The sequence below is a fragment of the Pararge aegeria genome, chromosome 17 (assembly GCF_905163445.1).
Source record: "Pararge aegeria chromosome 17, ilParAegt1.1, whole genome shotgun sequence".
NCBI classification, from domain to species: Eukaryota; Metazoa; Arthropoda; class Insecta; order Lepidoptera; family Nymphalidae; genus Pararge; species Pararge aegeria.
The window spans coordinates 9,318,922-9,333,886 of NC_053196.1; the positions used below are offsets into that span (position 1 = coordinate 9,318,922).

A 14,965-nucleotide genomic window follows, 5' to 3' on the forward strand; every position below is an offset into this window, starting at 1 on the left:
TTTTTAAGTTGGCTAAGACTATTGATGTTCTTCAATACCATTTGATTAAGCGTAGCAGGCGCCGTCGAGCCCGCAGCTTGCTAAGAAACAATGTAGACTACTTTAGGATATTCCCGATGCGGAATTTATAAAAAAAGGAGTTGCTTGGGAAGCAGACTGTAATGAGTCAAGTGTGGGAGCTCGCTCCACTTAGGCATTCCCAAACCACGGTAAGAAAACAACTTTAATTTTCGTTGCTTTATTTATTTTGAAAAGGATGCTGAAGTGGAGTGATGGATGAAGGAAGAAATTATATTTTACCAGTTATATGCTGAGTACTTTACCAAGAAGAATGCTTTTTCAGCTTCTATGAAAAAAATTACTTCAGATATTATAGATGGGACACATGTGGCAATAATAAGGCCAAATGTTCATGAAAGGCAATATTATAACACTAAGGTATTCCATTCCCTAACTGTTATAATAGTAACTTTAATATTGAACTCATATTTTATATTATGTGATATATCTAGCCAATAATCTTCAATTTATTTAACAATCTGTGACGCAGATTTAAATATATTGTGCCTGCAACCCAGGCTCTGCTCTTAACTCCAATGTGTGGCAGAGTCACCCGCTCAGCCAACACTTAACTCCATTAAATGATAATGGGGCATGAGGTTTTTTTTAGGTATTACTTATTTTAGGTTTTTTTAATTAATTCCAATATAGATTTTTAATCGTCAAGGTTAATATTGGTTGGATTTTCAGGTGAGTTTTTCCTCTGTGGAAAACTATGATGACCACAACTTAAATACTATAGAGGGGAGATACACCACACTACTCTATGCATGAAACTTGTGACTGTATGCAATACAGTAGAGCGCTGTAAAAGTATATTGGAAGAATGTTTCAGGTAAAGTAAATAAAATGCTTTAGCATAGCATGTTAGGGTCTCCTAGATTGAAAACTGTAGTAATTCATGTACATAGTTTGATGGTCAAGTGTTTTATTACCAAATATCTTTTTCTGGTAATTGTTTAGAGCAAGTATGCATTATAATGCATACTTGCTCTAAACAATTGCACTGCTGGCAAGATTGCAAATGCATGTTGTGTTTGGCACAATATAAAAGCCACAACACAATTAAAGCAATTCTTCTGCAAGAGGCATTTAACTTTTGTGTGTTATTAAAATTATTTTTATAAATCTATGAGGAGACAAATAATACAAGTTAATAAAGATAAGACACTGAACAATGATTTTTATTTACAGTAATTTAGTTTACAAATGAATACATGTAAAAAATGAAGACTCTTCAGCTGGCTTCCAATAAAAGCAGGAGGATATAATTTCATTTTGAAATCCAAACCTTTAATTGTTACCCTTTTTATATTCATTCCAAGAATTATTTATTTTATCTGATGAAGTTCCTTATAGATAGAGGACAGAATTCTTCAACTGATAACAGCAAATCACTTTGTTCACGATTAGAGCAGAGTTGGAAAGCTCTATCACATAAGGACTTGGTTCACAGAGACTTCAACGAGTAAACCAGGGTCTGCTTGAAGGTTGGGCACTGTAGCAGGCTCTTGTCAAAAGACTGTGGACAAAGGCATATATTATGAGTATATGTGTTCCAAGGGTTAAACATAGTGTTTTGTCCTATTAATCTATTGTTTTTAATTATTCTACAACAATTTTTTACTCTGTTACAGGGATGCTGGTCACAATTTGTGCAATACCTTAAATGGGTCCACAAGTTAATAAAAGATAAAAAATTTAAAAGAAAATAGAATGGAATGAAAACCTCCTAGCTTTAGTTTTAAGTTAAAAAATGTAGTTAGCACCACCATGATAAGTACAAGTTCATTAGCACCTGTGATAAGCGTACATGAATAAAGAATTTAAGAATTTTATTAAATTTTTTATTACTCCCCATATTTGTGTTTTTTTTAATTAAATTACCAGAGATACTGTTGGAAACACACCAATTTGATACCTACTTAGACTTCATATCATGCTTAAACAGTACAAGATTGCATTACTTACTTTCGCTCTTCAGTGGGAATTTATTTATAAAATTTGAGCGTAGGTACGCAACCCAATGTCGCTTCGCCTGGCAACGTCCGTTATTGGTACAGCTGCAGTGTCCAGGCTGATCTGTCTAACTCTCCAAAAGCAGCGACGAAGTTTGCTCGATGAGGAGCATTTTGTTTGTTTTGATTATAATTTATATATTTTCACTAGCACAAAATAACGTCAATGAAATTTAATGTCAATTCGACAGTTACAGATTAAATATAATTATTTTTGACAAAATTTGGCACACAAAATATTTGTTTTTTGGGTTCCTTCGATTGTTTTACCAAATGTGATACAAAGTTCGTCTTTAGAACACAAATCAATAACATTTAAAAATATTTCTAATCAAAAATTCGCTTAATTGGACATTATTAATTAATGGTAGTTTTTTTAATTTTACTTCTCAAACACAGTTTGACCAAATGGCAACACTGATTCTCTTTCTACCACAATGCAATTATCATCCAATTACAATCCAATTGTAAGACCATTGTGAATTTAGTAGACTACCGACTTTGGGCACAATGATAATTGGATTGCAATGGAATGGTGTCATAATGACAAATCTTGTAAAATAGCAGACTTGGGGCCCTGTAGTCGGACCCTGAGGTAGTGGAGTAATATTTTCTGCAAGACTTTTACCCACACTGGAGAAAAAGTTGTTCACGGTAGCAACAGAATCATGTGGATCACTACATAATCTTAACAACTCCGAAGGGCTTGATTCTTTTTGTTTGAGGTTAGCCACCTTTTTGATTAGGTTCCAGGTTTTTCCTGGATCATTTCTGACCTTCTGAAACTCACCCTGTTCATATTCGCGTTTTAATTTTTTAAGAAGGTTATTGCAATAATTGCGGTAACGAATGAGGACAGCTTTGAGAATTAAATTATCGTGTTGTTTTTTGGATTTTCTATATAAATTATCTCTATGACGTATGCATCTCAGAAGACCAGGAGTAATCCAGGGTTTAATTATTCATTTTTTATTAGGGATGTTAAGAATTTGACTGTTGTTTTTTATTGCCTCTGAAATTGTTTTTATCAGGGTACTGGCCGCAATATTGGGGTCAGAAGAAGTTAAAATGGGAGAGAAATCTTCTTGTTCCAAACACCCGACAATGCCTCGGATATCTAATTTTAGGGATGTCTGATTAGACATTTGTGCTCTAACTTTCGTTTCACAATAAAAAAGGATAGGAGAGTGGTCTGTAATTAAAGAATCTAACACCAAAGTGGTGACTTGATAGGGAGATCTGTAAATGATATGGTCCAGGCAATTGTTAAGTCTAGTGGGAATATGGTGTGCGGGAAGCATACCGTGTGCAGCGAGCATGTTAAGGTAGTCTTCTGAGTGGGAATCGCAATTGTCGGGTATGATGTTAATATTTAAATCCCCAACGATTATTAGATTTCTATAGGAATTAAATAGCTGTAAGGCTTGGTCAAGACTGTTGATAAATGGTTGCAAATTTTTGTAAGATGGAGAACGATAGATTGATACCACTGCTAGCGAGTTGGAGAATTTTATAACAAGATTATTAGCGTCAATAATATCGGCGGATTCCACCTTATATGGAATCTCTGATCTAATGTATACAACAACTCCATCGTTTTGACTATTAAATTGTGATGCATGAGGTTTAAAACCATCCAATGGTGGAAGAAATGGGGATTTAGTAAGCCAGCATTCTGATAAAACGATAATATCAATACGATGCTTTATTCTGTGAAGTAAAACTAATAGGTTATTAAAATTGCAGTTTATACTTCGTATATTAACATGCATAACTTTGAATAGATAATTTATGTTATCTACGTGAAGTATTGTGTCTTCAGGGGGGCAAACTACAGATTTTGGCGACGACGATTGATCAATATCACTTACTATATTGGTTATGTCATCCATTAAATTGCGTTTTAGAAATAAACAGAGGAACTGCACTAAAGCTAACCATAAATGGAAGGTACGATAGAACCCTAACTGAGAAAGAAAGGTATACGTTGAAAACATTGGGAGTTGAAAGAGAGAAAAACTTGTGAGTGTGCGTAAATGTAAGTAAGAGTGTATAATAGTATAAGTGTGCGAAGTATGTGATGATACATAGGTACATAACAAAACTTATCCTGTACGCGAAAATTGCTAGTATACTAGAGAACAGCTCATGTAACCAAGCAGAAAAATGGTAATCTACTTCGAACGCAGCGATCTCGCAGTATTTTGTTGTGGATGTTTCGCAATCTAGTCACTTTTGTTTTTGTAATTTTGTTAGGTCAGATTCGCTTGAGATTCGAAACAGAGCACCACCCTCCCTCTTGCGCAAATAAATCTTGCCGTGCGACACCCAACAAAACCTAAAGTCATTTGTTTTCGCATAGTCTCTGGCTAAAAAGAAAACTCTCTTCATTTTTGATGTCAGATTTTCAGATATGAAAACAGGCTTAGCGGGTCCCGTGATTTTCAAATGTTCAGTGGATAGTCTATTTTGACCCTTGTTAAATTTTCGGACGGCAAACATATTTTTTTCCTTTAAAATCACACTGTTTAAATCGACTATAATAGTTTTATTTTCCGGGATCTTGGTCTTGATACGAAAGACGTCTTTAATTTCATATGGTTGTATTTCTAAATTAAGTGCTTTGCCGGTGTTAATAACCGTGTTTACAAGATGCTCTTTGGTTTCGGCGTTTTTTACGGGAACATTCCTTATCTCCAGACAAGCGGACCTGTAACTGTGCTCCGATTTTTCTAATGCCTCCTCCAATAATTTTATACATTTTTGGTCATCTTTACGACCTGATTCCAGCTTGTCGTATTTGGAAGCAAGTGAGTCATATTTTTCCGCCAAAAGGCTGACCGAAGAACGAAGATCCTCGACTGCAGAGCACAATTTATTGATTGTTTCGGATTGCTGGGCTTTTAATTCTTGGAACAATTGTCTCATTTCTGACATAAAATGTGTAATACCGCCGTCAGACGCTGAGCGCCTCCTTTTTGCGTTGCGAAAAGTTAATTTAGGGGTACTACAAACAGAGGCCTCGTGCTCACAAGCATAGTCCGCACTTAAATTCTGTTCGACGCTCAAGTTTGCTTCCGAAGATGGCGCATGAGGCGGTGGTGTTCGATTTAGCGGCATAGTGAATACGTAAACGCAGTGCGTAGTACCAGGCGCTCATAAATGTGTAAGTGTAAGCGCGATCAATTGGCGGGCCGGCAATGTTGAGAGCTCAGCGAAGTGGTCGAGAGATCGATAGTTTCATACAATCCAGCTTGCCGTCCAGTTTAAGTTGAGCTCACTCATAGATGCAGTAATTACAGTCTGTAGTAGTACATACCGTAACGGTTGTCTTGTTTGTTGGTGATTATAGTGTACCACTGCGAATAATATCTTCCATACACTTATGCTGTCCTAATTTTTAGCACTAATTATTCTATATAAATGGTTGGTTTAAAATTAAATGTTTAAAATTTAATGAACTTATTACGAATTAGAAAGTTAATAAAACACGTCTGCTTGGCACAGGAGTCCGGAGGGAAGGGATTTAATAAAAAAACAAATGATCTGTGGGGCATTTCCGTAAACGTTGTCAAATCATTAATTGATATTGTTGCACCCGATTTAGCCTTAATATTTAATAATTAGTAAAATAGTTCCATTGTTTAAATCGGGTAGTACTTCTGACCCCACTAACTTTGGACCAGTATCCGTACTACCCACTTTCAGTAAAATCTTTGAAAAACTCATTTTAAATCAATTACTTTACCATTTTCATAAGTATAATTTACTTCATATTAAGCAATTTGGTTTCACACGGGGTCGCTCAACAATCGACGCAGGTGTTGAGCTAATACAAAATTATGCATATTTGAAGCCTGGTCACGTGATGCACTTGGTGTGTTCTGTGACTTATCTAAGGTGATTGATTGTGTTCAACACGAAACGTTAGTTAGGAAACTACACCACTATGGAATTCAGGGTGTAGCTCTAGACTTAATGAGTAACTATCTACGCGATAGAATTCAGAAAGTCGCCGTGAATGGAAAACGGTCTAATGGATCAGTTGTGAAAATAGGTGTCCCACAGGGGTCTATATTAGGACCATTTCTGTTCCTTATTTACTTTAATGACCTTCCTTACCTTGCCAAGGACAAACACGGGATAGTTCTGTTTGCCGATGATACATCACTGACTTTTAAAATAAATTGACGTGAACTAGCTTTTGACTACGTAAACAACTCTCTCGCTAAAGTGGTACAGTGGTTTGAAGCTAATAATTTGGTTCTTAACGGAAAAAAAACCAAGTGTATAAAATTCACTTTACCTAATGTTAGACACGTGAAAACCACTGTACTACTTAATAATGAGGAACTGAAACTGGAGGATACGACAGTTTTTCTAGGAATAACGTTAGATTCTAAACTTCAATGGGGCCCTAATGTAAATAATTTATCGAACCGGCTTGGTTCTGCTGCCCATGCGGTAAAGAAGATGCGCCATATGACTGACGTAGAAATTGCTAGACTGGTATATTTTAGTTACTTTCACAGCATTATGTCATATGGAGTTTTACTTTGGGGTAATGCTGCTGATATTAGCACTATTTTCGTGCTGCAGAAGAGGACTGTTCGTTTGATGACCAAAATGGGTCCGAGAGAGTCATTGAGAGATAAATTTAAAGATTTTAAAATAATGACAGTGTATAGTCAGTACTTATTTGAAAATATAATGTACGTTCATAAAAACATTTCTAAATTTAAGAAAAAATGTGACTGCAATAATTTAAACATTAGAAGTAAGAGTTTATTCTTACTTACACGTACAGTGCAATATACTAGGTTACATAAAATTCATAATTCGTTTAAAGGAAATTGCATACAAATCTACAATAAAATACCAATTGACATCTTGGAGATATCTCTTAAAAAGTTCAAAGTTTGTATTAAACGTAAGCTTATAGAAAAGTCCTATTATAGTATAAAGGACTACGTAATCGATAAAAAAGCTTGGGTGTAAATTATTGCTCTAACCAGGTTGCTCTTCTAATAATTTAAAATGACTTTGTGAGATGGTGATAACAAAAAAAAACACCCGGTTAAGTTTGTTGTGGGCTTCTTCTTAGACCAACCAACCTTCTTCCCCTTCCGAGGGGAGGGTTTGCCAATAATCACCACGTTGAGCAGACGAATTCGCGATCGCAGTGTGGTATGTAGTAGCACAGAATACGCTACTACCCGTTCGTTCATATGCCCTTAGTAGCTATTTTTGTATATTTCACAAAATCTAGCGCTAAACAGCAAACAATAGAATGTGCATTTTACATTGATCTCGTATTACTTTCAAGCGGTAGCATCCGCCCAACGTTCGTATTGTGAGTCAGTTTCCACATCGCAGGAAACATCGCGCTTGCAAACCCGCCGCATATCATGAATGGAATGCAATTCTAAATGTAACAAGCCATTTCATTAACTCGAATGCTCATATTTCATGAGTAATTTTTATGTACGCTCCTTACAAACTTAAAAGGAGTATACACACTCTTGCGCTTTAATCTTCGTCTTGCGTCTTCATTTAGAAGGCCGAATGGCGTAGTGGGCAGCGACCCTGCTTCCTGAGTCCATGACCGTGGGTTCGATTCTCACAAATGGAACATGTTTATGTGATGAACATGAATGTTTTTCAGTGTCTGGGTGTTTAACGGTATATTATAAGTATTTATGTATATTTTTCATAAAAGTTTTCATCAGTCATCTTAGTACCCGTAACACAAGCTACGCTTACTTTAGGGCTAGATGGCGATGTGTGTATTGTTATGTATATTTATTTATGTTTATTATATTAATTTATTATGTAAAATCAGAAGGCATGTAAGCTGTTACCCCGTGTTTTTCGTTCCCGTTTATTACGGTTTTTAAAAATTCCGTGAGATCCATTTTTTGCTGGGATAAATAGCCTATGTTGCTCTCGGTCCTTTCAACTAACTATATTGCAAAAATCAAGTCGATTGGTTGCATGGTTAGGGTGTGAAGGAAGGAAAAACAAAGAAACACACTATCGCATTTATAATATTAGTAAACATTATTCCAGAATCAAAATCATTATTTTAGAGATTTCAAATTCAAAATTAATAAATTCAAAAATGTTTTATTCATGTAGACCTTATCACAGGCACTTACGAAGCGTTCATACATATAAAATGTTAGCACTAATTTTAGGTGATGGTTATAACTGCATTCGTTAACTTAAAACTAAAGCTAGGAGGGTTCCAAACGCTCCCTGGTCTAAGGAAAGCCCACAACAAACTTAGCCAAGTTTTTTTTTTTGTTATTACCATCTCACAGTCGAATTAATATACAGCTATGAAGTAGAGCAATTCATACCCAAAGACATCTCAAGGATTTCGTCACATTTAATATAGTAGAGCTTTTGGAGACGCAGATTGTCCAGGGAAGTACTACCGCAAGGCTATTTTCTCCCGCCAAGCTGCATTGATGCTGTATATGGTCTAAAGGGCTTTTTTTCAACGGCACCTTTCAGAAAGTATTTATTAAAGTTATACTTCTTATGGCGCGTTAGAGAAAAATGAGAGCAAATTTTTATGATGCGCGCGTACACCGTCACAAAAAATCGACACCCTGAAGTTAGCTATAAGGTTTGACAGTGTACACATTCAATTGCCAATGTCTGTCTCATTCCTGTTATTTAGTTGATTCAATTATACAAAAATCCCAAATTTTAATGTTGAGTTAATAAGACCTGGTGTCCAAAATGTAATTATGTTTATTATATCCATTTCTTTAATTATTTTTTTTTTTTTTTGTGATATTTAAATAAACTTTTTGCTTTTTTTTTTCAAAGATGCCGTTGACAAAAAAAGTGTTGCCCTGTTTATATGCTATGGTTTTCCACTTCCAAAAGCCATCAGCTTTGCCCGTCAATTATTACTATAAAAAACTGAGTCCATAAACTGTTAAATTCCTGCCAAGATCTTTACAATTGACGTTGACTCAACCATTGTACTTCAAAAGATTCCGTAATTAGTTTAATCTTTTTACAATCCTAAACCACCACTGCGCTAATTTTCCACTCTTAAATATTGCGTCAATCAATGTACGATCCTGCAAAAATACTCTAAATATTCGCTTTAGGTTATTTCTCTAATGGACTCTCTTTTATGCGAATTTAACATTTCCTTTTACGCCCCGGCGTCATTATGGTGCTATAAATAAATATCTCTTGAGGCTTAATGAAGTGGAAATTTTATTATTGAACTAAAATGCTGATTTGAATATTTTAATCCGCTCATATTTCATTCAAGATCCGCGCTCCCCAGCTGCTATCTATCATTGTGCATGACATTTTCTTTAGCTATGATACTACAATATTTAAATTTCGCTGATCCGACGTAATATGTTGACAATCTACGAAAAACTAGCATGAGCGTTTCGTGAATTTTGAATTTGAGTTTTTAGAATTTTACATTTAAGATGAACTGTATTTTAAGTAATTTTAACAGTTGTTTTTCCATATGACAAAAGTTATTGAAAAACAATTTTTCCTATTTCTTCAATTTCCTTTATGTATTTTCTTGAATAATATTTTTACACCTGTTTGTTCTCGCTAATAATCTCTTAATCCTGGTTGCTTGGCAGAGATCGCTACTAGGCCGCAATGTATTCTATTTATATCTTTGTGTTGTTTTTCTTCTATAGTCTCCTGAACTTATAATCATGAATTAATTATCAGTGTAAATCAATAGTAAAATTGTCTTATTCATAAAGTCCAAATCGCAAAACTTTCAGCTAAACTTTAAGTTTTTTTTAATAAATGGTTTAGTATTTGTACAATTTCGTAAAGCGCTCCTAAACTCGATTTGAATTTGACTGAGAAGTCATATCAAAAGTCAAAAGATCTACTGAAATAACAAGAAAACCTGTGTTCTTGTTACTTTACCATTAAAAGGGGTGCGAATAAGCGCCGAATAAAAAAAAGGCTTAAACGATATTCTCGTGTGACTTGTGTTTTCTTACGTGAGTTTCATACTACACTGTTCTGCTGAGTCGTCATACCGACTCTTGTAATCAACATATGGATGGATGCTCACTAACTACTAGAGGTATTTTGTGGAGATATCTAAATTCCTACTCTCTTGACGCTCTTTTGATCCATCGCTCGCTGAGTCTTATACGCCTTACCTTCATCATCATTAGGTGCCATCTTTATTTTGAAGTTTGGAGGTCAGCCGGTCGAAATTCGAACGATGATGTGCCATTATCTTCAATACCGAATAGGTATGCCGGGTCCACTCTCTTATATCGTCGAACAACTTCTTACTCGGTCTCCCAGATGCTCTTTTCTCGGTAATTTTCCCTAAAAGATCAACCTTGGAAACTCGAACAAGGATCCTCTCTGTAGGTGACCGAAAAACGCAACCTTCCTTTGTATGACGGTTGTAATTACCATTTCCATTGGTAACCAACGGTTTCCATTGGCCCTTCGTAATTTGAGATGAAGCTTGAGCGTTTGAGATGAATTGTCTCCATGATATTTTAAACAGTTAAATTTTTCGTAATGACCACATCGCAAACGCTTGCAACCGTCTACAACTTTCCTTCTTTAAAATCCATGTTTCGCATCCATATAAAATAATAGACAAGAAATAGCACTTGAGAACACGCTACCTCGTTGGGAATAAAATTTTAGGGTCACACAAAACTTTTGACATTTTGTAAAAAGCTGCTTTAGCTTGTCCAATTTTACATTTAATTATTTTTATTTGCCTTACCTTAAACTAGTACTACTTTATCTTTGCAGGTACAAGAAACAAAATGAAGTTCGAACATGCCCTCACCGGCTAAAGTAAAGTGAAATGAGGTGTTCCTTCTGAGATGCGTTAAGGTGGGAGACGGAAAATGCGGAAGAGGCGTGTGTGACGAAGTCGACTCGGATGCGTCGGGGCAGTGTGTACAGTGTGAGCGAAGGCGTGGAGCGGTGTACCTGCACTAGGTACGTACTTCATTATCCTTAGACTATTAGAGATAGTTCTTGTCTGGCCTGTTCTTGTCTGGAGGCTTTGGCCGTGGCTAGTGTTCCGGTCCGATGTCGCGTAGAAACCGATTAGGGGGTATGACTACCAAACTCCCTAATAGGTAAACCCGCTACCATCTTAGACTCCATCATCACTTACAGATTGCACAGATTGCAGTCAAGGGCTAGCCTGTAGTGTAATAAAAAAAAAAGACAACGATGATAGGTAGCGTGGTCAGTTGGTACTACAATGCGAGCTAGCGAGTTTTTACAATAATAACTAATTGTTACTGATTATACCCGAAAAATGACGACCTCCAATGCACACTCCTGATTAAGTGGTAAGTTAGACAGGGGCAATTTGGCAATATATTAATTCTAAATTTTCTCTGGTCTGGTGACAATGTTGCCAAGCGATTTAACGTTTCGTACCATGTCGTGTAGAAACAAATTAGGGTTTAATACACTTACCTTGGTGGTAAGTGTATTAAACCCTAATTTGTTTTCTGTGAAAAGAAAAATCGAGCTTGTTATATACTCTGAGGTACTGAGAGGAGGTAGTAAGTACTGGGAAAACTAATTTAAGTATTTTAAATGTTCTTAATACTACCGTATTCACCTTTGGAATAAACTATTATAAAGGATAGGTACTTTCTGAAGAAGTGAGATAGGTGAAAAGGACGTGTTTGAACTCAATTTGGATGAGTCGAGGCAGTATGTAAACTGTACACTTTTAACGAAGACGCGACTGCTCTCTTCAGAATTCACTATTCACTGTATTCGCTGAAGCTAACAACAAGTGTCCGTTTTGAAAAAAAAAAGCCCGGTGCAAAGTGGAACGAACGAAAGTAGCAAGCGGAATACAGACCTGGATGCATCGAGGTAATGCGAGAGATAGCGTGGGACGTAGTTGAATATATCAACGCAACGTTAAGATACACTACGAAGTGTTGTTATATCTGCGTTATGCTCATGTAGTGAAACACATTGTTTTTATATGAAAATATGAAACGGTGATGGCTCGACTTAACTGTCAGGGGACCATGTTCGAAACCCAACACGCACTTCTAATTTTTCTAAGTTATGTGCGTTTTAAGTAATTAAAATATCAGTTGCTTCAACGGTGAAGGAAGACATCGTGAGGAAACCTGCATGCCTGAAAGTCCTCCATAATGTTTTCAAAGGTGTGTGAAGTCCACCAATCCGCACTGGGCCAGCGTGGTGGACTAATACACCTATATTCAGCATAGGACTTCCATCGGTTGACTGGATGATGATGATAATGACATAAACTGAACCATTAGTATATTATACAACGTGTAACAGAATTACGAATGCATAAGTATATTTCATAAGAAGAACCTTATAAAGATATTAAATCAAAAGAAGCATATTTATTTTTAGTATTTACTAGAATGTTTTGAACTCGCTTGGAGTTCAAAACATTCTAGTAAATACTACTAATGACAACCTTGTTGAAGATAAAAGACCGACACGAGCACAATACCTTCGGTACGTAACGCGTACCTATAAAGAGACAGGAGACACATGATTGTAATTTTTCATGTGATGTTATGGCTTTATCTGATTTCTTTCAGTAAAAAATATGGTAGTGGTTTACTCAAAAACTATAAGGTTTTCGGTTTCACAGATAAGTATCAGAGACAGTACATAATGTACCTATATATAGACGATGAATATTTCAGTTTTATATATTTCGGTTTTCATTTACTAGTAGTATAGTACGTCTATAGGTATGTAATGTACTTTAAAGTGGTGAAGAGGAGTCTTCAAGATTGCTGTTTGTCATTAGGAAACAAGTGATTAATGTAGGTACAGCAAACCCATTATTTTTAGTCTCTCTTTAATTCCAAGTTTCATTCCTCGCTAAGAAAAATTCATTCAAATATACTCGTTATGTTCCGTACAGCAAAATGCCACAAGATTTGTAAAGGTAGGTAGAACAGAACGACTTTCTCACTCACAAAGTATTGTAAGAATCCTTATAAAAACAATTCTTCTAGCACTTCTTCAGATTGTAGAGCGAAAACTTTCGTTATTGCAGTTTAAATGTCCAATGTAATAATCCGTGAGCAACGTTGTTGAACATTGTTGAAAGTGGTTACGAGCTTTTAACGTTTTTATTTGAGAGACAGTAAAAACTAATACACATAAATATATACAAGGCAAGTTGGAAACGAGGATGGGGATTTGGATGGGTTTCACTTCACAGTATTTAGAGGATGTTAAGTTTTTTTTTAATATACATAGGTAGGAGAATTGTTACGAATAAAGTAGGTACAAAATACTGCGTTATTTCTCCTATCTGGTCGGATAGTGACTGCTGTATGCCTGCAACGCTTACGGTGTTACGTTGCATTCTGCATTTTCATAATAATGTAAAACTTATGATCCACAATTTTTCCTAAGATCAATATTTTTAGAAATATATCAACACAGATAACATTTATAAACAGATGTTATAAACAAAAGTAGTACAACTAACCACTGGTATTGTATAACCTTCTCCAGCTTTAAGATAGTTATCGCGAATGCAGCAGGAAATAGCCGGGTGCGTCTCACAAATGACCTCTCTGGCGCAGCGGTGAGCGCTGTGGTCTTTTATGTGGGAGGCCCCGGGCCCGGCCCGGCCCAGGGGCAATTTGGGAATTTTATAACTAGTTACCACGCTACCGACCAAGACGTGTCGCAGAGCGATTTCGCGTATGGTTTTAATATAATTAAATTTAAGGAATTTAACAAATAAAAAAGTTAGTGATTGAATAAAAAGTTATTATTAAGTTTAGTGTAAAAAACAGACTATAGGTATATAGTCGTATAGATAGGTAATAGTTTTTATTGCTGGTTGCCTTAAATGACTGTATGTTTTGCTTGTGAACAGGTAGCGCGGGTGCGGGCGCGGGTGCGGGTGCGAGAATGGCCACGGCGGGTTGATGGACGCGGGCTGGTGGTCGCCGTCACCGTCGGCCTCGCCGCCGCCGCCGCCCCGCGCCCCGCCGCCGCGTTGCCGCTGCCGACCACTCTCAAACAGCTACAACTGCTTGCCGCACTACGGTAAGACTCGTACAATAACTCTGACCGCTTCAAGCTAGTATAGCATAGCAACTAGCATAACCTCCTTTCATTCATAATTTAATGAGTATAGACATACTTAATGACTTCACACTCACGCGCAAGCACCTATACACTCTTCTCAATCGTTTAATATACTTTATTTGTTCGCTATGGAAGACTGAGGCTACATAGGTACTATGATGTTTACTAGGAATTTATGATTTAGAGAGAAATATGATTTAGATTTATTTGAGAAAATTTATGATTTATTGTGTAAGAAACGATATCAACGTTTTTTTCTATTTATCATTTACAACCAATTAGTGGCCACTTCTCCCAGGATGGGAAGCGTTCAAGCCGTACTCCATCAGACTTGCCTCATGCGGGTGGACTTCACATCTTTAAGTACATTATAAAGAACTCTTAGAGAAACGAAGCCGCAGTAGTCAATCTGCCTAATCACTATATCACCGCTTCATCATTTCGCTTCCTTTCATTACTATCTTTTAATTATCAGTAAATAGTAATGTATACTACACACAACATACTTTGAGGTATCTAAACAGAATATTTCATTGTGTCAGATGGATGGCCAGAAATCGAGGACGAATCAACAGGGGGTGCGTTGCGGGAGAGGGAGTTGCGATCCCTACACCGCACCGTGCCGGCTCTGCGTCGGCGGGAACTCGACACTCGCGCAATCAAACACCATTTCTACCCCGAGGGAGGATGGGGGTGAGTTTAGAAAAGTATTACGGCTTACGGGAAGCTTCATCTACCTAAACTCGCAACATTTTGCGTTA

General features: G+C 36.5%; 2 protein-coding genes across 2 annotated transcripts in view; one reads left to right on the forward strand and one right to left on the reverse strand.

The window, feature by feature from the left end:
• The window catches only part of LOC120631176 (monocarboxylate transporter 4-like), a 97,016-nt gene that overhangs the window by 68,771 nt on the left and 13,280 nt on the right, over nucleotides 1–14,965 (forward strand). Inside the window, exons 2-4 of the mRNA XM_039900638.1 lie at nucleotides 10,875–11,066; nucleotides 13,990–14,162; nucleotides 14,747–14,897. Coding sequence (XP_039756572.1) covers nucleotides 14,042–14,162; nucleotides 14,747–14,897 — 272 coding nt within the window. The 5' untranslated portion in view covers nucleotides 10,875–11,066; nucleotides 13,990–14,041. The remainder of the gene's footprint in view (nucleotides 1–10,874; nucleotides 11,067–13,989; nucleotides 14,163–14,746; nucleotides 14,898–14,965) is intronic.
• On the reverse strand, nucleotides 4,308–5,198 carry LOC120631259. Its single transcript, XM_039900744.1, has one exon. It carries the CDS (start codon nucleotides 5,196–5,198, stop codon nucleotides 4,308–4,310), a length of 891 nt encoding a protein of 296 aa, XP_039756678.1.